This window comes from Bidens hawaiensis, unplaced genomic scaffold (genome assembly GCF_021521415.1).
Source record: "Bidens hawaiensis isolate Kalapana, Puna unplaced genomic scaffold, B.hawaiensis_p1.1 tig00030319_1, whole genome shotgun sequence".
Taxonomy (NCBI): domain Eukaryota; kingdom Viridiplantae; phylum Streptophyta; class Magnoliopsida; order Asterales; family Asteraceae; genus Bidens; species Bidens hawaiensis.
This window is the reverse complement of record NW_027495060.1, coordinates 169,883-192,889: the sequence shown is the minus strand read 5'-3', so window position 1 is coordinate 192,889 and position 23,007 is coordinate 169,883. Positions and strand designations below refer to the sequence as shown.

The window sequence follows — 23,007 nt, the reverse complement described above, 5'->3', positions numbered from 1 at the left end:
CGCATATCACATGCTCACGCACCATATATGCTCACGCATATCACATCTGCGCATGGCGCATCTGCGCGTGGCGCATATCACATGCTCACGCATATTACATATGCTTGCGCATGAAACATCTGCGCGTGAGAATAAAGAGAAGACCTCGCGCATCCTCAGGATAGGCGCATATCACACATGCACATAATCAACCTCGTCCTTATCCAAATCAGGATAAGGACAACCCTGATTGTGCTCATCAGCCAACCTTCCAGAAGGTATCCTTTAAGGAATAAAGAATATGCTGATGTTGACAGCTGCCAATGAAAGGTGGACAACTCAGCAAAACCCATGTGCTACCACGTGATTGCACATGGGTCAGGTGAAATACCTTGGTCAGAGAATAATCAATGAAAAAGCACCAGGTGTCATAAGGACACGTGGCGTGAAGCAATAGGAGGAGGCCAAAAAGGCCCTAATGGGATCTGAGCCCAATCATGGGAAACCCTAACACTATAAATACCACACCACCTCCACAAGGGGAGGTAAGCAAGAAAATACACTCTAAATCCTTACTCACTCTCAGATTATTATTATCTTCTCCTACAATCTCTTATTCTCACACCGGAGGGTTACCCCAAAGAGGACCCCTCTGTCCCTTTCTGAGGGGTAAGTTCACGGTGCTGCTCGTTTTGTAGGTGGAAGAATTCATACTCCGGAGAACCATCGGTGATATAGCATACTCATACCTGAGAAAAGTTGATCGTCTACTAGTGAGCCGATCTACGTTTCTTCATCTGTTGCATACAACATACAATAATTTAGCTTTTAAGCTGGATTTTTTATGGTGGTTTGTTTGGTAGATACCTGGATGGAGCGGTTTGTCAAATGCAAGGGCTACAATTTTTGGTGATGTTTTCCCTCTTTCTGAAGATGAGCATCAGGTGATTAATTTTCAAACATAAAAACCTTGTTATTGATATTAATTTGAATATTAATACTATTGTAATTATCTAGGAATGGGCACATAAGCAGTATATAGCAAAACACCAACACGCGCCTTCGCAGCAGTGGGGAAACTTCTACTACTTTAGGATGCAGAATATAAGGTTCTTTATTCTGTATATACTTATTCCAATGATTTTCTTATAGATTTATTTGTACAAAAAATAATGTAATAATGTTGGTTTATTGGTTTGAAGCAGTGATATATATTTTATTGGAGGTTTTGGCACGGTTGCTTGGGTTAACGTTAAGGAATACGAGTCTCTTCAACCTGATGAGATTACCGTTAATGGCAGTGAGGAGAACCTGAAGGTTAGGGTATTAAATTGTTGTTGGTTTTGCAGTTAAATATTTTGTATTATATAATTTTAACTAAAGTTTAATAATGTCTTGCAGGAGCTGAATAAGATGTTTTCGAAGCCTCTAAAAGAGATATTTTCATTAGAGAGCAAGGTAGATGATGTTTCTTTAATATCAATTGATAGCAAGGGAGCCGATATTCGTGTCCGTAATGGTGCACAGGTATGCAAATTTATAATCTGAGTATATTCAAATGAACCCAAGTCATCTAATTAATTAACTTGGGGTAAAATAATCATGTCTGTTTTTATTTAATTTCGCAGTTTAACATACAGAGGTTGGTATTTGAAGAATGGGATGGGATTAAAACAGTGGAGGAAGCCAAAGCAGCACTTTGGAACTTGGTAAATAGTGGTGGGGTCTACAGAGTTCACAAGTAACAAATTTTGTTACAAGACTTTGAATAACAGCAGTAACTTTGGTTTTTTTTTGTTACTGTTAATGTTTTTGTTGGGATTTGGATTAATAATCAATGTAGATTGTTAATAATCCCTTTTTAGTTGGCTGAATTTGCATATAATGGTTTAATAATATTGTCTCATAAATGCGACTAAACACTAAACAGCATAACTGTGCAAAAGAGTGTTGCATTTTAATCACATCATCCGGGTCATATTTAGTTAGAAAGACAAGATGAATGCGTTGAGCTGGAAACATTATAACTTTTGCACTGCTACTAGAGGTGGTAATGTGAGTGGGTTGGGTTGGATTTGGGTGATGAGTCAGGATGAGTATGGGGTCAGGTAGGTTTTTAAAATAGAGGGTTAAGATGGATATGGGTCAAGATGGGTGAAGCTAACCCATCTTGACTCAAGTTAAGGTTGACATACAAAGGGTTTTAAAAACCCTTCAAAAAATATTCAAAAAAACTATTAAAAAAATAATAACTCAAAATATAAATAAAAAATGCAAAATGTAAAATAACTAAAATTTTCCCCCCGTCATCCTCGTTCAATAAAAAAAAACTCGTTTTGTACCGGTGTAGGTTCGAGATTTTCGGGGTTTTTTTTTTCGGTTCGGTTTTTTTTTTCATTTCGGTCGGTTTCGGTATTTGCTCGGTTTCAATGATTTCGTTTTTTTTGTTTCATTTTGTTTTATTTTAGTCGGTTACATTTCAGTTTTTTTGTTTCATTTTGGTAAGTTTTTTTATTGCATTTCGCTTTTCTTTGTTTCGTTTTGGTCAGTTTTTCGGTGTCATATCGGTTTTTTTTGTATCGTTTTGGTCGTTTTTCTATTTCGGTTTCGTTTCATTTCAGTATTTTTGTTTCGTTTTAGCCGGTTCGGTGTTTTTGATTCGTTTTGATCCGGTTTTTAAATTGTATTTAGTTTTTTATGTTTCCTTTTGGTCAGTTTTTCAGTTTCAATTCAGTTTTTTTGTTTCGTTTCGGTCGTTTTTCTATTTCAGTTCAGTTTTGTTTCGTTTTTTTGTTTCGTTTTGGTCGGTTCAGTGTTTTTGTTTTGGTCAGCTTTTCAGTTGCATTTCGTTTTTTTTTGTTTCATTTTGGTCGTTTTTCTATTCCGGTTCAGTTTCGTTTTGGTTTTTTTGTTTCGTTTTGATCGTTTTTCTATTTCAGTTCAGTTTCATTTCGATTTTTTTGTTTCGTTTTGATCGTTTTTCTATTTCAGTTCAATTTCGTTTCAGTTTTTTTGTTTCGTTTTGGTCGTTTCGGTGTTTTTGTTTTGTTTTGGTCAACTTTTCATTTGCATTTCGTTTTTTTTGTTTCGTTTTGGTCAACTTTTCGGTTTCATATCGGTTTTTTGTTTCTTTTTGGTCGATTTTCTATTTCGATTCAGTTTTGTTTCGGTTAAGTCGATTCAGTGTTTTTGTTTAGTTTTGGTTAGCTTTTCGGTTGCATTTCGCTTTTTTGTTTCGTTTTGGTCAGTTTTTCGGTTTCATTCCGGTTTTTTGTGTTTCGTTTTGGTCGTTTTTCTATTTCGGTTCAGTTTCGTTTTTGTTTATTTGTTTTGTTTTAGTCGGCTCGAGATTTTTGTTTCGTTTTGATCGTTTTTTGGGTTTTGAATGAGTTTTGTTTCGCACGTGATAGTTTGGGTATTTTGAATTAGATAAAATTTGGATAACTTGGATAATTTGTTTTAACCCATTTTAACCTATAAATGAAACTCACTTGTATATTTCCATCCCATCCTGACCCACTAGAAGAATTTTTATGATTCATCCTAACCCATCTTACTTTTAAAGTTTATCCATCTCGACCCAAAACAATCCGTTTGGGTTGGGTTTCCCACCCTTAACTGCTACATAATGTTTCCTCACTGTTTGTCGCAACGCGCTGGCGGATATCAATTAGGTTAACATTAAAAGGAGAGGAAAGAAAAGAGATTTCATAAAGTGTTTGGCTAATGGCCATCAGGGGTGAGCAGATTTTGGGTTTACATGAAAAACCCAAATCCCGGACAGTGCTGCAGATAATAGAATATAGTCTCGGTCTGGTCCTCGGTTATTACTGACAAAAATCAATAACGATACAGTTAGAGACGACCTGATGAATAACTAAAAAAGTTCCTTCTGCATTTTATAAGTAGTACTTGCTTTTAGCTTAAAACCACTTTTCACTCCAACTTCTAAGTAACACACGTCTAGTTTTCAACGACAATACTCGACACCCCAAAAGCTTTTACCGGCATAACTCGTAATCTACCCATCACATATTATTTCAAAATTGAAAAACATCATAGCTTACTTACTAAGTTATAGTTAAGTAGACGAAACTGAAAATCAAATTTCTTTGAAGCTTTGATGGACTACAACATCATAGCATTCTTCTTTAACATAGTCAACGAGAACAAAATATAAATCCACACGATTCCTCCATTTTAACGGTAGTCCAACATGCACTCGGTCTTGGTCTAACATTGGAAACCAAAGCCCGAATCGATGATCCTACGACTGCCCCATCGGCTTGTTGGGTTTCAACGGTGGTTCGGAGCGAAAACGATCAAATATTTTAAACCCGTTTTAGTTAATAATTTCGTTTCGATAGATATTAATCAATATTAATATACAAACTTATAAACGAACTATAAAAACGCAGCGGACGATTAAATGATTAAACGAACCAATACCGAAACCCAAAACCCGGATCCGATTACAACTTTATACGAGTACGAATAAACAAAAGTATAAACAACCATAGATTAGTTTATCGATATACCTCGGTTATCGAAACCGGGAAGACACCGAAGGCTAACGAAAAGAGCTAGAGATGACACAATCAATAACCATGCAAGATCCGGCGACGGCGACGACGGATTCCGGAAGGTTCTATGGCGGCGGCAGCAGCTGATATGGCTCAGACCCGGCGACTATAGAGGACGGCGGACAGCAGAGAACAACGACAACAACTTGGAGCAGCTTTAGGTCACCGGAAACAGTTCGCCGGAAAACCGGGTTGGCCGGAGTAAGGCGGCAACACGGCTAGAGGAGGTTGCGGTGGTGCTCGGAATGGTATCAGCAGCTCAAACATTTGTATATAACCAGTGGAGAAGGTGGCTAGCTGTGGTGATTGTTATAGTGGCCGGAAATAGCTCGCCGGAAAACCGAGCAGCCAGAAAACGGCGGCGACGGCGGCTGAGTAAGGTGGAGCTGCTAGGGTTTGTTAGTTTTAAGGTTGTTTTTATAAATAATATTAACTTATACTATATATAGGAACATATTTATGGTTTAATCAAGTTAAACCAATTGGGCTTGAGCCCAATTAACAAAACAAAGCCTTTAACCACCATCCGATCCATCTAATTGATTGTGTCGGGCCCAATTAACATTTAAGTGGGTTTTTATTTCGTCACCCCCGTGTAACTCATACCGGGTCACATTCGGGTCGGTCCGCGTTGACTTGACCCGAACCGACCATTAAATCCAACAGTCTCCCACTTGGACGGATTTGGGTCAAGTATCACAACGCTAACAGCTAGAGGCGTTCTAGCTACACATAGTTGTCCCCAACTAAATATGACATTTTTAAATCCATAACCAAAGTATCTTGGAATACCTTATTGCAAGATTATGAATTTATAGTAATCGTTGTCATCTATCCTTTCTGTATAAGACATTAATTGAACAATGAGACATGGATCAAATCAATCTCATATAGTGTTCAATTATTGTAGTTCTCGATATATAGTCAAAATGGTCCAATCAAACACACAGTAAGTTTGGGTGAGGCCTCACACTTTACCAGTTTGAATCAACGAGGGCGCCAATATGTCTAACTGTTACATTTTAATGTAAGAGTACAAAATCCCATCTTGACTACATACAACTCCCACTGAACTCCAGAACATTCTCAATCAATGCCTTTATGGCTGGCAGTTACTCAACAGCGGTTAACGTGATCAAAAAATATTCCTCGGTAAACGAAAGTTCTAATATGTATCTCAGGTCTAAGGATACTAAATGAGCATACTATTATCAAAACATCTTATGATCAAGATTCATGAAGATGATTTGATGCGAGTTACATCCAACGTCATTCATAATGAGGTATGTGAGTTTGGAAATCAACTGCTTGAGTCCAAAGTCAGAATAGTCTTAATTCAGAATTGTTCCCACGAGTCTGACCGACTATGGATAATTTAGAATACAATATTCACGGATTAAACGTATTAAAATGAACACAGTTGTATTATTCAACGTTTGCATTTAACCATTAAATCAAAAGTGAACAGAGAAGTACAACTGCTTAAACGTTCATACATCCAAATACTAAATCAAAATAAATCACTAGCAAGTCTAAGCCCGATAGCATCTCTATGCTTGTCCTGAGTTATTAGCTTAGTGAACAAGTCAGCTAGATTTTGATCTGTGTCTACTTTGCTTACTATGATGTCACATTGTTCCAGTATTTCTCGTACATAGTGGAACTAAAAATGTGCTTGGCCATGTGATGAATATTGGGCTCTTTGGCTTGAGCGATAGCACCTGTGTTATCACATATCACGTCGATCATTTTTCTAAACTTGGAATTAGATCGAGGTTGGCTATGAATTTCTTCATCCAAGCAGATTATGAGCGAGAATCATCTCGGTCATTTTGGAAGTTAGCGTCACTGTAACATCTTATAGTGAGCTCCTCTTCCACTCCTCCAAACACGCATACGAGATGTCTGGTCTAGTGCATAATATAGCGTACATGACAAAGCCAATCGCTAAAGCATATGGAATTGCTTGCATGTGCTTTGTTTCAATGTCCGTTACCGGAGATTACGATTTGCTAAAACAGTTCCTTTAGCAATGGAACAACTCCTATCTTGGAGTTGTCCATTGAGAAGCGTGTCATGACTTTGCTTATGTATGCACTTTGACTTAGCCCTAGAAGTTGCTTAGATCTATCTCGGTAGATCTTGATTCCTAGAATACAAGCAGCTTCTCCAAGATCCTTCAATGCAAAACAAGATTCCAACCAGTGCTTAACTCCCTTAAGCATAGGAATGTTGTTTCCAATGATCAATATATCATCCATATGCAAGATGAGGAATGATATAATGCTCCCACTAGCCTTTCTGTAAACATAGGACTCATCTTCATTTTTTTGATAAAATCAAACTCTTTGATTATTCTCATCAAAATGTAGATTCCAGCCACGAGATGCATGTTTGAAAATCCACTTGCTCCCTATTGCCCGACCTTCGGGGGGTAGCTCAATCAAGTTCCAGACTTGATTGCCATGAATAGATTGCATCTCGGCGTTCATGGCTTCACGCATTTTCTCAGATTCCGGATCCAAGATTGCAGATTTGTAGTCAGTAGGTTCATCGTTAGACTCGGCTACTAATAAGACTTCGAGACCATCTAGATGCCATGAGTATCTAGAATTTGGTACGAGATTCATACTACTTCTGCGAACGCTCGTGTTCATGTCTGATGTATTAGCAACAACAACTTGTTGATCAGACGCTCCAACTTCCTCAGCGGTTGATTGTGGTTGTTGAATTTTTTCAAGATCGACAATGTTATCTCCAGTTCCTCGATCGAGAAATTCTTTCTCGAGGAAGTGACCTTTCCTCTTGATAGAAATCATATTTGTATCAGGATGAAAGAAGTAATAACCGCTTTGGTAGTAGTATTTGACGAATGCGGGAGGCGGTTATAAGGGCGAAACTCCAAAAGGAGCGAGGCAAGTTAGTTCTACATATCATCGTTCGAACCATGTTTAGCAAGGTTAGATTCCTCCTCTTGCTCACGCCATTATGTTGGGGTGTGCCAGGTGGAGTGAGTTGTGAAAAAATTCGACCCTCTTTTAGATGAGTGATGAACTCTGAGCTGAGATACTTTCCACCTCGATCTGATCCAAGTATCTTAATGGTTTTACCAAGTTGTTTTTCCACTTCGCTTTGAAACTCTTTGAACTTTTCAAAAGTTTCATGCTTGTGTTTCATAAGATACACATAAGCGTATCGACTATAATCGTCGATAAAAAAACGAAGTATCTTTCATGGTTTCTAGTCATGGTTCTGAAAGATCCACATACATCAGTATATATGAGTCATAACAGATCACTTGCTCGTTCACTTTTATGAGTGAAGGAGTCCTTGGCGAGTTTGCCAGCTAAGCAAGACTCACAATTGTCAAAGGAGTCCGGTCCTGTGGATTCAAGAATCCCTTCGGATTTGAGTCTTTTAACTCTTGCCTTGCTTATGTGGCCAAGTCGGCAATGCCATAGAAATGTATCATTGATGCCAGATCTGATACGTTTTGAAAGATTATATATACGTTATTATTAGTTTGAATATCAATCTAATATATATCATTTCAAGGTTTAGCCTCGAAATAAAAGATGTCATTTAAGTAAGCAGCAATAGTTATTCCCTTAAAACACGTACTTAAAACCTTGTTCAAACAGTAAAGAACCTGAAACGATGTTGCTGGTCTAACCAGGAGCATACAAATAATTATTTAAAAGAAAAACTAGGCTAGATGGACAAGTAAAATGAAATACTCCAGTTGCCAGAACTTGTACTCTCTTCTCATCTCCAACGATGAGTTCCATGCTGCCTTTATTCAGTTTCCTCCACTTATCAGGCTCCTGCAAGACATTAAAGATGTGGAAATCACATCCGGTATCAAATACCCATGTGTTGCTAGAAACAGTGAAAAGTTTAATAATGTATATGGAAATACCTCGAGAAGAGCCTTCACCATTGGCTCTCTTCATCTTGATCTCAGCAAGGTATTCGGGGCAGTTTCGCATCCAGTGTCCCATTTGGTTGCATCGGTGGCACTGGCGCTCCTCAAAGGGCGGCGGCGGTGGCTTTGCAACTTTCTTGTCAGTGTTGGTGGCAACCTTGGCAGCAACAATAACTTTCTTCTTGCCTTTACCCTTATAACCCCGGTTCTTGGGATTAGGCTTCTTGACACCAGCAGGTCGGATAAGCAGAACTTGATTGGTTCTTGAAGGAATGTTCATCTCAGCCGTCTTGAGCATGTTATGAAGCTCCGGCACTGTCTTCACCCAGTCATTCATGTTGAAATTCATTACGAACTGGTCGTATGAGCTGGGTAGAGAGTTGAGGATGAAATCAGATGCCATCTCATCAGGCATGGGATAATCAAGTTTCTTGAGCTGATCGATGTGCCCCTTCATCTTAAGAACATGCGCACTGACGGGAGACCCTTCTGCCATCTTGCAACTTATGAGTTGTTTCATGGTGTCGAAACGTTCTTGACGGGCTTGTTTCTGGAACATGCCCTTGAGTTGCTCAAGCATCTCATAGGCACCAAAGTCTTCCAAGCCTTTAGCAAGCTCAGAAGTCATGGTGACTAGCATAATGCAGGAGACATCAGCCGAGTCATCCTTGTGCTTCTCAAGAACTTTTCTAGCAGCGGCTGTGTTGTTTTCAGGCTCGGTTGGAACAGGTCCATCGAGAACATACAGGCGCTTTGCCATGGTGAGAACAAGCCTCAAGTTGCGGTGCCATTCAATGAAGTTGGTACCGTTCAGTTTATCCTTCTCAAGGATAGTCTTAAGGGCGTAGGGTGAGTTTTCGTTTGACGACATCTGATTAATTAAGCAAAAGTAAATTTAATTAGTATTTTCGACGTTGTAGTCCCATTATTAATGACCCAATAACATTAATGAAGTAGGAGTGTGAGAATCTGGCTTCCAGTTATTAAAGATAGCTGTAGCACACAACATTAATAAGTGGTTAGGCAGACTGACAACGATTGCCAATTGTGAATATAGCACAACTCTCGGTTATGAGGCCTATAGAGACAACGATTGTCTGTATAGATACGTTTAGCCTCATCTTTGCCCACTTTAAGTCTCCATACAGCTTTAGCACGTAACAGGAGAGTAAAGTAATAGTTGTCCTAGTACCATGACGTGTGAAAGGGTAGGATGTGTCAACGAAACGCTTTCACCTTGATGGGATAGTCTAGAAAACAAGTGCGGTGTTGTAGCTCCAAACACTCGAAATTTCTCATCATGCCTCAAGTGTGACTTGTAGTAGGATTGGCATAAACTATTGGTTTTTAAATTGTGATGAATTTTAAAATTACCAAATAGAGTAAAAGTCAAATTTTACTATATTTATTATCGGGACGAATTGATGAACCCTTTCATCTCTCATGACACTTAGTTTTAAATAACCTATTAAAAACTAAGTTTGTCGCGATATAACTAATCAATTTTAAGTTAATATAAAATCTATTAAGTTATTAGTTTTGGAAATCAAAACGCTTTTAATTTGCAAAACTTACTTGGTTAATAAAATGTTTATTTTCAAATTTATTTGGTATTAGGTCGGTGATATTATAATCCTATTATAAACAATCCAAGCAACCACAATAGCAAATAAAAAATATATAAATCCTTATGGCCAAAAGGTGATCGGTCTCGCTAGAGCCAATTAGGGAGACTGATCGGGTCAAGGGGTTCACAACACAAAACAACCACAAGGATGGACTTTTTCGTGCATCCCGTCATCTTGCCCGAACTCCCACAAACTCCAAAAAATCCTTGAGCTCGTCCTCGGTTATCTTCGCGTCTTCTTTATTACAAATTTATAAACTAACAATAATTTGCCCTATTACAAATTTGAACCATCTTTATGGCCAAAAGAAAATCGAAAAATATATAATAACCGTTTACAACTTTTGAACCATCCATATGGCAAAAAACAAGCTCAATAACCAAACACAACCAAACAAACATAGGTCGGGCCGGATTTACATATTCAAAGTAAATAAATTTCGGGTCGTTTTGACTTGGTCATATAAAATAAACAAACTTTGACCAAATCTAAAATCACCCGAAAATAAATCTAGATCAAAACTTTAAACGATTTAAAGTTTAAGATGTAGATCCGGTTTTGAACGAACCGGGATCGACTCATACGTTGTAACCGCGGCTCTGATACCACTGTTGGGTTTCAACGGTGGTTCGGAACGAAAACGATCAAATATTTTAAACCCGTTTTAGTTAATAATTTCGTTTCGATAGATATTAATCAATATTAATATACAAACTTATAAACGAACTATAAAAACACAGCGGACGATTAAACGATTAAACGAACCAAAACCGAAAACCAAAACCCGGATCCGATTACACCTTTATACGAGTACGAATAAACGAAAGTATAAACAACCATAGATTAGTTTATCGATATACCTCGGTTATCGAAACCGGGAAGACACCGAAGGCTAACGAAAAGAGCTAGAGATGACACAATCAATAACCAATGCAAGATCCGGCGACGGCGATGACGGATTCCGGAAGGTTCTATGGCGGCGGCAGCAGCTGATATGGCTCAGACCCGGCGACTATAGAGGACGGCGGACAGCAGAGAACAACGACAGCAACTTGGAGCAGCTTTAGGTCACCGGAAACAGTTCGCAGGAAAACCGGGTTGGCCGGAATAAGGCGGCAACACGGCTAGAGGAGGTTGTGGTGGTGCTCGGAATGGTATCAGCAGCTCAAACATTTGTATATAACCAGTGGAGAAGGTGGCTAGCTGTGGTGGTTGTTATAGTGGCCGGAAATAGCTCGCCGGAAAACCGAGCAGCCAGAAAACGGCGGCGACGGCGGCTGAGTAAGGTGGAGCTGCTAGGGTTTGTTAGTTTTAAGGTTGTTTTTATAAATAATATTAACTTATACTATATATAGGAACATATTTAGGGTTTAATCAAGTTAAACCAATAGGGCTTGAGCCCAATTAACAAAACAAAGCCTTTAACCACCATCCGATCCATCTAATTGATTGTGTCGGGCCCAATTAACATTTAAGTGGGTTTTTATTTCGTCACCCCCGGTGTAACTCATACCGGATCACATTCGGGTCGGTCTGTGTTGACTTGACCCGAACCGACCATTAAATCCAACACGGCTAACATTTACCGGCTTGGTTGCCACGTGATATAAAAAAATAGAAAAACAATTTACAGCAACCCAACTCACAAACCGGTTCGATGGACCAACCCAACTTACAACTAGTTTGCCAATTATTTTATAATTAACATAGCTACAATCTACATGTCTATATCTCATTTTCTCATTTAACTTTCCATTTTTATTTTCTCTTTCAAACATTTAATTTAATCTGTAATTGAATTTCTTAATAATATGTAATATCCAACATTTTACAAAAATATAAATATACATTTTGTTTAACTTTTTATTACGAACATTCCGTTATAAACTTCATGAAAAACATAGTCATTTCAAAAATATATATATTTTGTAATATGGGTTCATAGGATTTATATTTGTTAAAAATTATAAATAATTTATTAGGTTTAAAATAAAATAATTATTTTTAACATTTCTAAAATCTATTATAAAATAAAATATAGTCATAAATTATATTTATTATAATAAATCTTTTGTTGCTTGGTTAGCTTGTGAACGAGTGTGACAATTTGAGTTGAAGAAGTTGATTTGAGTTGGTTTGTGAATAAAAATAGTCTAATATGTGTTAACTTGGGTCTTGGTTTAGGTTGAGGATCATACGAGTAATTAGGGGTGTGCAAAAAACCAACTGAAACTGAAAAAACGAAAAATCCAAACGATAAAACCGAACTGAAACAAAAACCAAGGCCTGATCTTATATTTTTGTAAAAACCGAACTAAAGGTTCCGTTTTGGTTTTGCATGTAATAAAAACCAAAAACCAAATCAAATACTTATACCTAATTTTTTTTTCGGCCTAAAATTTAAATCTCAAATGATAAAAACCGAAAACCAGAATACCAAAACTAAAAATCTGAAACCGAATAATTTTAAAAATCCAAAAACTAAAGTTATAGTTTTTGGATTGGTTTTAACTCAAAACCGCATCAAACCACACTACACCACGCAGTCCGTCAGATGATATTTATATGTCGCTACATTTTTGCGCACACAAACTCACGCGAGAGATCTGAGGGGGGTCGAAAAGTAGGTCTTTTCTTATCGAAGTCATCGTCTATATCAAACCCACACACACTCGCCATTGCAGTTACAGTTCCAAAATGGTTGCAGCAGCAGCAAAGCCTGAACCAGATTCAACGAAGAAGAAAGAGATGGTTCACTCGCCACTTCTCACTTACTTCTCCGTCATCACTCTTCTCTCCACGTGTCCTCCATTCGTCATCCTCCTGTAATCTCTCATTAACCAATCAGATCTCTATACCTAATCGATTTCACTTTCCGTACTGTTTCTCCAAACAGATTTATATATATTTAATTGATTTACATGCGCGCACAACCACACTGTATACATGCATATTATTATTGTTTACAGCTTACTTCTGTAATTAGTTGATTACTCTCCGTTTATCTAATTAGGTTACGGTTTTGATCTTATATTACAATTCCTAGTGAATAATTACTCTCTGTTTATCTAATTAGGTTTCGTGTTTTGATCCGAAGTTCCTAGTAAATGATGAATTATTGAAGCAATTACTAGTTATACTGTGTGATCTAATTGGTTCTTCTGATTTATCATGCATTCATGTTACATAATCACACAAGCACACTGTATGCATGCATATTCTCTAGTAAATGACGAATTAATGTATTATTGAAGCAGATAGTAGCTATACAGTATACTGTGTGATCTGTTTGGATATAGTTTTGTTCTGGATTCATGAGAGCATGCGTCATCAATTCACTATGTGTGATGTTTGTTAAGATTCTGACGTTAATTAGGGCAAAACAAACTGTTATAATTTGGATCTTCTACACAAAAAGCAGTCACCAACGCTATGTCATCTCACTAATAATTAAATGTAACAAGTATAATTGATCTGTTAGTATGCTAAAGCATTTTTAGCCGGCTCAAGCTCGGCTCGTTTTGATTTACAAGAGCTCGAGCTCGGATCGTTTATTATTTATTACTTAGCTTCTATATGTTATAATTAATTTTTTTATATATTTTGAGAAAAAACCTTAATCAAACCTCAGCTCTGATCGAGCCCGTGTAGTACCTTAAACGAGCCAAAGCTTGGCTCAAGCTTGGGCGTGCAGTGTGAATTTAACACGTAGAAGTACAAAAGAGGTAAACTTGTAATTTGTAAATACACAACGCTCGTGAAGGCTCGACAAGCCTAAACGAGTTTCCCATACCGAGGTTGAGCTCGAAAATGCTCAGCTCATTTTGAGCTTTTTATTGATCTGAGCTCGAGTAGCTCGCCAGTGGTTGCATTTGTTTACACCTCCAACTTTATCTATCAAAGGCCCTAAGAAAGTTTATTTGTGTTTGCAGATGGTACACAATGGTACACCAGGATGGTTCTATACTAAACACATTCAATTATTTAAAAGAGCACGGGATTGAAGGATTTGTGAACATATGGCCTAGACCTACTGCTATTGCATGGAAGATCATTGCTTGTTATGCGCTTTTTGAAGCTGCACTTCAGCTCTGGTTACCCGGGAAAAGAGTCGAGGGCCCAATATCTCCTACAGGCAATAAGCCAGTCTATAAGGTACCAAACCAGCAATGTTCACACTATAATATTGATTATTAGCATTATGTTTGACCTCAACCTGTGTTACTATATTATTCTTGTTGCAGGCTAATGGTGTGTTAGCATATGTTGTGACACTGGTTACATATATTAGCCTTTGGTGGTACGTCACTGTGGACATTAGTTTCTTATTGCTACTGTCTAAATCTTCTTAATACGATTTTCTTGTTAAACTTTTAGGTTTGGGATATTTAATCCCACGGTTGTTTATGATCATTTGGGAGAAATATATTCTGCACTCATTTTTGGAAGCTTAGTTTTTTGTGTATTTTTATACATAAAGGTAAGAATGAGAAATAAACCAGATAACGTAACATATTAATATTTAATATACTATATTATCTATGCTCCTGAATTCTGATCATTGTAGCTGATGTACAGGGTCATCTGGCACCTTCTTCCACTGATTCTGGTTCTTCAGGAAACATAATCTTTGATTTCTATTGGGTGAGCATCTCTAAATTAATTATTATTATCACAATTAGTGTTTGCTAAAGTAATTGTTTTTGGTGTCATAGGGCATGGAACTGTACCCTCGAATTGGCAAGAACTTTGATATTAAAGTTTTCACAAACTGCAGATTTGGAATGATGTCATGGGCTGTTCTTGCTGTCACCTACTGCATAAAGCAGGTATGCAGTCCAAAATCATAAACTTCAGTGTCTTGGAATTTACACTCGAATGGATTATTAAGCTTGCAATGTTTTAATCCAGTATGAAACAAACGGGAAAGTATCAGATTCTATGCTTGTAAATACTGTGTTGATGTTGGTTTACATTACAAAATTCTTTTGGTGGGAAGCTGGATACTGGAACACAATGGATATTGCACATGATCGAGGTACGTGTGTATGTATTTTGCTGTCATATTTTTTTTGTTATATTCTGAAATCTTTATTATTATTGCAGCTGGATTTTATATCTGCTGGGGATGTTTGGTTTGGGTTCCTTCTATTTATACTTCCCCTGGCATGTACCTTGTCAATCATCCTGTTAATCTTGGACCTCAGGTGCTTATTTATTTCTACAAATGAATATTTTCATATGTCAACGTATTTTTTATACAAATAAAGGTGTAAAATGTGATTATTTTATTTGTTTTTTGTGCACAGCTGGCAATTTCCATTCTAATAGCAGGGATCCTGTGCATATACATTAATTATGACTGTGACCGACAAAGGCAAGAGTTTCGTAGAACGAATGGCAAGGCCTTGGTGTGGGGGAAAGCTCCAAGCAAGGTAATATTTTTTAAATTTGTGTTCGTCTGTGGCGGTTCTACCCTTTTTGAGTGTAATAAATTAGTAATACTAATATATAATCATTTGGTATTTAGATAGTTGCTTCATACACTACAACGAAAGGGGAGACCAAGACCAGTCTTCTGTTGACTTCAGGGTGGTAAGTAGCTATACCTAATATGTCCCACACTCGTACATCCATTCCTTGTAATGATGACGATGTTGTTGTTTCAGGTGGGGGCTTTCTCGTCATTTTCACTACGTACCTGAAATTATGGCAGCGTTTTTCTGGACAGTACCTGCTCTTTTTGATAATGCAAGTCATAGATTCATGTTTATTATTGTTGCACTCTTGAAAAAATATGATTCGGTTTTTTTATAAACGTGAGATTTGTTACTTTTGCAGTTTCTCCCATACTTCTATTTTGTGTTCCTTACAATCTTACTTTTTGATCGAGCTAAAAGAGACGATGATAGATGTCGTTCAAAGTAAGTGTCCCACCCGTGGCTTTCTTGCATTCTTTTTATAAAATAATCTTTTCTAATAATGGATTTGGTTTGCGTGTACGCGCAGATACGGGAAATATTGGAAGACATATTGCACCAAGGTACCAAATAGGATCATACCAGGGATTTATTGAGATGAAGTTGTATGTCATGTATTTGTATTGTATAACTTTTAAGTTATGATTAAACCTTTTTTTATTAATGAAATAAGTAGGTTTGGGGTTTTGTTAGTATATGGGATGTGGTTTGAACATGTAACTAGCTAAAAACAGTATGGATTAGATTTTATGGTTTGATTTTCTGATTATTGATTTTGTTGGGATGTATATTCAGGTAAAAATGAATCAAATGACTAAATGAAAAATATAAATAAAAATAAGAAATCGATCCAACAAAATTGTAATTTAGTTGGTTGGGGTTGGATCTTGCAGTCATTTGAATAATCTTTTTCCTATTTTTAAAAGTGAAATCAATTGGTTTCATAAAAAAAAAATCCTCTTTTTTTATTTGAATGATCCAAAAAGATATTCTCTGTGCTGTGGATTTGGATTGGATCATGACTTATTCCAAAAATGAACCGTGACCCAATTTTTATATTCAATAATGAACATAGATATTACATCAACATAGCAGGTAGACGGGTAACAAGCTGCGCCGCCACCCCTTTCTGAATTGCAAACCCTAACCTGCTAAAGACATACCCCTGCCCCTTTGGAGTCGACACATTGCTATGCACAACCCGTTGGACCCTGGTTAAGAAACGGATAGCTTCCGGTGCCAAGGAACCAAAGGTATCAAAAGCCAGAGGGACAAAAATATGTTGGTTCTCTTCGCAGGCTTTAGCATGTTTCTCCACCTTCTTCGTTTCAGCCCTTTTCATTGCTTGCCATGTTGTAATATCTATGTTTATACGAACAATTAAAAAAATAATGAACCGATCCAAGCATCATCCGGATCTCTTCATAAATAAATAACAAATATATTTCCTTCATATTATAAATATATATATACATAATTTTTGCATCGAGATAAAAGGCAAACGAGTAACAAGCTGCACTACTAGGCACTAAGTTATAAATATGCATAACTCGTTGGCTCCACAATCTCATGCATGACAAAACCAAAAGTATCAAAAGCAAAATGAATAACACAAGTGTTGGTTATCAATGTATGATTCTTATGTTTGATCACTTTATATGAATCAGCTTTTGAAAAATCCCGCCCTCGATGACTCAATACCCAAACTCATAAAAGAAGACATTTATGTAAAATCCACACACGCTTATTTACCACATAGGCACATATCCATCTAAAGAAAAAAATATCATCTGCTTTGCAATGGACAATCAAAGTAATTTATCCATATAAATAAGTATTAATTTTTACAAAGTGTTAAACTTTTCAATCATTCATTCATATTAGAAAAAAACAAAAGAAGCAAACAGTCAAAAACGAACCAGGCGTGGTCCAGCGGTGCTGTAGTCAGACACATATGACGTGGCGAAGTGTCAATGGTTAAAGATCTAGTCCATACATATACACATACATGCGTAACACAGGATCCGTACCCGGTTCAAAGGCCAAATTACAGCATCAGAAGGCATCTAGATAGGATCCATACCATTATTCACGTTGTTCTTTTCAATCTGCCTACACGTCTCTTCCATCTGTTGATAGATAGCCAGTATTATTATTAATTGTTATTGTTATTATTTAAACCCTAACTCATATCTCCTGATCTCTCTATATCCGTCAACATGCCGTCTGCTTACGGTGCTCGATTAACCACGTTTGAAGATTCCGAGAAGGAAAGCGAGTGCGGTTACGTCCGCAAGGTTTCATTTCTCATCTATCTATTATCTGTTATCAAATTCCGTTATTAATCGGTTATTGTTCCGTTCGATCGGATTGGAGGTTATTAATATGTGTGTGATTTAGCATTTTAACCGATCTAGTGGTTTACTATATGCCTAGGGTGAATGCTTTGAGATTGTTGTGTGATCTAGTGAATTAGTGTGATCTGTGATTGAATTTTGGTTCTATAGAAATGATCAAGTGGTTGACTCTATGTCTATAGGTGACTGGATCGTAATAATATGGTTTGTGAAGGATATTTATTTGACATTATTAAATCATTAATATAATTTTGTAATGAGAACTTTATTTAAAGGTGATTCCTAATGGTACCAATGAGTATGATGTTTGACGGTCATGAAAGCTGTTTGGTACTTCTAGATGATATGTCTCGATGTGCTTTTTGACGACTGTATATTCATTAGAGAGGACACATATATTTGCTTAGATAAGTTAAGATAGCGATAGGATCTCTCAGTTTCTTACATGTTAATGAATGTCTTATTTATTAAGTTATGGTTAAACTTTATCTTATGTGACTGTTTTTAAGTACATGAGAATTTTTTTTATATTTTGAGAATCAACAAAAAGAAACTTTATCTTATGATCTACTGAATCTGGCAGGTATCAGGGCCTGTGGTCATTGCAGATGGAATGGCGGGGGCTGCTATGTATGAACTTGTTCGTGTTGGACACGACAACCTTATTGGGGAAATTATCCGTTTGGAAGGAGACTCTGCTACGATCCAAGGTATTTAGTCATAGAATTTGAGGAGTATTGTATTTTCTCAATACTCTTGCTTTGCAAATGACTAATTTAGCTATTCGGTTCAACTTGATCTTGATACACTTATGTATCTTCAGTTTCATAATATTGAGAAAAATTATTCATTGTATTTCAGTTTATGAAGAAACAGCTGGACTGATGGTGAATGATCCTGTTTTGAGGACACACAAGGTATGTATATTACATCATAGCTCCCTTGGAGATTGAAATTAATTGAAACTTGCAGTAAACTTGTCTTTAACTTGCAGCCTCTATCAGTGGAATTGGGCCCTGGTATATTGGGAAATATTTTTGACGGTATCCAGGTTCGCAAGCTTCTTTTCAACTTTGTTCTACTATTTTGTTTTTTACAAGAGTTACCAAATGAAATTTGCTTTACTTGTTCAGAGGCCTCTGAAAACTATTGCAAAGAGATCAGGTGATGTCTACATTCCTCGTGGTGTATCCGTCCCAGCTCTTGACAAAGATATTCTTTGGGAATTCCAGCCTAAAAAAATAGGTGATTTTACAAATACAGTAAATTATGTATCTTTTTATTTTGGAAGTCTGAAACTGTTCATGTGATGGATATTTATAATTTTAAATGTGTTTTGACTTTTGATGCCAGGCGAGGGAGATCTTGTAACTGGTGGAGATCTGTATGCTGTAAGTCTTAAAACATTAATGTCTTCATCATTACAAACTTAACAAAATTCTGTTTTGTTTGTATGCATAACATTTTATTGCCGTAAGTTGTTAATTTATCTTCTTATATCTCTGCAGACTGTATTTGAGAACAGTTTAGTTGAACATCACATCGCTCTGCCTCCTGATGCAATGGGAAAGATAACATATCTTGCACCACCTGGTCAATACTCATTGAAGGTTTTTCTTTTAAACTCTTTTTTGGCGTTTAACTACACGTCTACATCTGTTTTTGAGTACCAACTACTTTTTCCTGTTTTTATACAGGACACTGTGTTAGAGCTTGAATTCCAAGGCGTCAAAAAGAAATTTACCATGCTTCAGGTTTTCTTTTCTTTCTCTTTATTATTTTAATTTAATATCCCCAATTGTTTTATATTTTGAATAGCAATTGCTTTATTGAACATGTGTATTTTTTTTTACTTCACAGACTTGGCCTGTGCGTACACCTAGGCCTGTTGCATCAAAACTTGCTGCTGATACTCCTCTTCTTACTGGACAGGTGCATATCATTAAATGTTAAACCTTTATTTTTTGCTTTCTATGATTGGCTATTTTGCTCTTGATATATTCCTAATAATCTCTTTTATGTATCAGCGTGTTCTTGATGCCCTTTTCCCTTCGGTTCTTGGTGGAACATGTGCCATTCCTGGTGCATTTGGCTGTGGGAAAACAGTTATTAGTCAAGCTTTATCTAAGGTATTAAAATAAAAATTGTCATTCATGACTAATTTGAATAATTAGATGCTAAAATTGTTTTGATATTTACTATTTTCTCTTTATTATGCAGTACTCAAACTCAGACACTGTTGTTTATGTTGGTTGCGGGGAAAGAGGAAATGAAATGGCAGAAGTACTACACTTAATTCATTAAATTTTTGTTTCAGTTATAGATGCACTTTTGTCTTCAATGTTTTACTATAAATTGGCAGGTTCTTATGGATTTTCCTCAATTGACTATGACTTTGCCTGATGGTCGTGAAGAATCTGTCATGAAACGTACCACGCTTGTTGCCAATACTTCTAATATGCCTGTCGCTGCTCGTGAAGCTTCAATTTATACTGGTAATGCACATGATAGTTTTGTTTAATTTTAATGATATTTAGGAGTTACCTTAAGCTATAATTCATTTGTATTTTCTTTTTAATTCAGGAATCACCATAGCTGAATACTTTAGAGATATGGGCTACAATGTAAGTATGATGGCAGACTCTACCTCACGTTGGGCAGAAGCATTGCGTGAAATTTCCGGTCGTCTGGTACACATCATTCCAAACTACACATCTTAGTTTCTGTCTTTATGATAATGTGCATATGTGAATTTTTTTTTCTGTTTCACATTAATTTATTATTTTATTCTTTATCACATTGTGTTGTACATGTAACATATGTGGTTTAAAAATGACTATGATGAACGCGTGACAGAAGTAATTTGTTGGTTTTTTAAAATGTAGGCAGAAATGCCTGCGGACAGTGGTTATCCTGCATATCTGGCTGCACGTTTGGCGTCTTTCTATGAACGTGCTGGTAAAGTGAAGTGTCTAGGTGGACCCGAACGAAATGGTAGTGTAACAATCGTTGGTGCCGTGTCTCCTCCTGGAGGAGACTTCTCAGATCCCGTTACATCTGCTACCCTCAGTATTGTTCAGGTAATTGTTTTTTTTAATATATTTTGTGTATATTTAGTTGACTCATTAATCAAATGTTACACATCTTTCACATTTTATTAGGTTTTCTGGGGTCTAGATAAGAAGCTTGCCCAAAGGAAACATTTTCCTTCTGTTAACTGGCTTATCTCCTACTCAAAATACTCGACGGTGCGTTAATGAAATTAATTACTTTATAATGTGCACGTCTTAATATCTTATACATCAGTTGTCACTTTTTAGTTTTTACCCTACTAAAGGATTATCACGTTTTCAGGCTCTAGAATCATTCTATGAGAAGTTTGATTCTGATTTCATCGACATCAGGACAAAGGCTCGTGAGGTGCTTCAGAGAGAAGATGATCTTAATGAAATTGTCCAGGTATATTGTTTTTTAATGTTCCAATATTTATATTGTTTGCTTAAAGTGGGAATAAAATTTTATGATATGAAAGGAGAATTTTGCACAAAATTACAAGCCAAGAAAATGCTTTTTATAGTTTATTATATGTAAATTAATATGCATATTGCTAAAAGGATGATATTATGGTTGTTTTAGTTGGTCGGAAAAGACGCTTTGGCTGAAACAGATAAGATTACCTTAGAAACTGCAAAACTTTTGAGGGAAGACTATCTTGCTCAAAATGCCTTCACACCGTATGTACATCTCCCCTAATTTGTATTACATATTGTTCACACTTATATGTTTTAAACTTTTATATTGTGGTCATGACAGGTATGATAAGTTCTGCCCCTTCTACAAATCTGTATGGATGATGCGCAATATTATCCATTTCTACAATTTAGCCAATCAGGTGGGCTATCCTCTGTTTTATTTATTATAAATTTAGCCCTAATTTGCTGTTGATAATTGTTTGCATAAAATACGTACACGCGTATTCTGGCTAATTTGCTGTTGATAATTTTTTGCATAAAATACGTACGTGCGTATTAATCTCTTTCACTTTGGTCATTATACTATATTTTGTACATCCAACTATCCAAGCCATCAAAATATGACTTTGTGTTCTGTTTTGAGTAGATTTTATATGCAAACGTAAGCTGCCAAACGTGATAACTTTAAATAAAAAAGGTTACATTTATGTAAGGATGATAGGTTTACATATATTATTAAATTAAATTTTATGTACAAACACAGTACCATCAGTTTTATGCAAAAACCGTGATCTAATATTCACAAAAAAGTTTGAAAAAAGGTGTTTTATTTTTATCTTTAACAGGCGGTGGAGCGAGGAGCTGGAATGGATGGCCAGAAGATTACATACTCACTGATTAAGCATCGGTTGGGTGATCTATTTTACCGCCTAGTGTAAGTGAAATTCCAAATGAATATTTACTCATATTGTGGTTGGGTTGGCCCAGATTTAATAAATAATTAAATGGATCATAACAGGTCACAAAAGTTCGAGGATCCAGCTGAAGGAGAAGATGTTTTAATTGGGAAATTTAAAAAATTAAACGAAGATCTCACTTCTGGTTTCCGCAACCTTGAGGATGAAACTCGGTAAACACACAACACGTAATAATCAATTTATTTGAAGATAAACGGAGTGACACTGTTCGTCTCTCAAGTGTCAGTCAGTCGGTTTCAGGGCGAGTTGTTTTGAAAAAGGAAGCAAATGAGACTGTTATTAGTTGTTTGATTTGTTTATTTTATCCAAAGGCTGTTTAATGTTATTTGTGTTGTTTAGCATTATATATATCTGCATCCTTTGGGCTTTTTGTGTTTGAGAGGTGAAATAAGCAGAGCAGCTTGCAGGTTACTCTCAGAACCTGATGTTGATGATATTTTTGGATTATTGTTATTATTTTTTACTTCAGTATATTAATAAATAATAAAGAAAATAAGGTGGCTTTGTATGTTGGAAGTAACTTTTAAAATGATTGTCAAGATTGTGTTCATGCTGTATGTTACTTTCATGTGCCTAGCATTTGCATTTTGTGTTGCATATGGTAC

The 23,007-nt window shown here is 36.4% G+C and overlaps 3 protein-coding genes across 3 annotated transcripts; all 3 read left to right on the top strand.

Annotated features, from left to right (window-relative positions):
• The first annotated feature begins 783 nt into the window (after positions 1 to 783).
• On the top strand, positions 784 to 1,948 carry LOC143580336 (uncharacterized). The gene is made up of 5 exons (XM_077063394.1): positions 784 to 923; positions 997 to 1,088; positions 1,185 to 1,296; positions 1,381 to 1,506; positions 1,608 to 1,948. Exons 2-5 carry the CDS (start codon positions 1,075 to 1,077, stop codon positions 1,722 to 1,724), a joined length of 369 nt encoding a protein of 122 aa, XP_076919509.1. The 5' UTR covers positions 784 to 923; positions 997 to 1,074; the 3' UTR covers positions 1,725 to 1,948.
• Positions 1,949 to 12,719: 10,771 nt separating this feature from the next.
• Positions 12,720 to 16,394, top strand: LOC143580335 (7-dehydrocholesterol reductase). Its single transcript, XM_077063393.1, has 13 exons — positions 12,720 to 12,940; positions 14,048 to 14,270; positions 14,360 to 14,415; positions 14,493 to 14,595; positions 14,694 to 14,759; positions 14,831 to 14,944; positions 15,027 to 15,153; positions 15,222 to 15,322; positions 15,425 to 15,550; positions 15,646 to 15,710; positions 15,785 to 15,866; positions 15,957 to 16,039; positions 16,125 to 16,394. Exons 1-13 carry the CDS (start codon positions 12,813 to 12,815, stop codon positions 16,189 to 16,191), a joined length of 1,341 nt encoding a protein of 446 aa, XP_076919508.1. The 5' UTR covers positions 12,720 to 12,812; the 3' UTR covers positions 16,192 to 16,394.
• A 1,308-nt stretch (positions 16,395 to 17,702) lies between these two features.
• Positions 17,703 to 22,914, top strand: LOC143580318 (V-type proton ATPase catalytic subunit A). Its single transcript, XM_077063383.1, has 20 exons — positions 17,703 to 17,892; positions 18,536 to 18,662; positions 18,814 to 18,869; positions 18,947 to 19,003; positions 19,086 to 19,197; positions 19,306 to 19,343; positions 19,461 to 19,562; positions 19,650 to 19,706; positions 19,813 to 19,884; positions 19,980 to 20,081; positions 20,173 to 20,235; positions 20,315 to 20,447; positions 20,536 to 20,642; positions 20,838 to 21,032; positions 21,114 to 21,200; positions 21,307 to 21,411; positions 21,589 to 21,686; positions 21,766 to 21,844; positions 22,271 to 22,359; positions 22,444 to 22,914. The coding sequence occupies exons 1-20, from the start codon at positions 17,815 to 17,817 to the stop codon at positions 22,556 to 22,558; spliced, it is 1,872 nt and encodes a 623-aa protein (XP_076919498.1). The 5' UTR covers positions 17,703 to 17,814; the 3' UTR covers positions 22,559 to 22,914.
• The last annotated feature ends 93 nt before the right edge of the window (positions 22,915 to 23,007 follow it).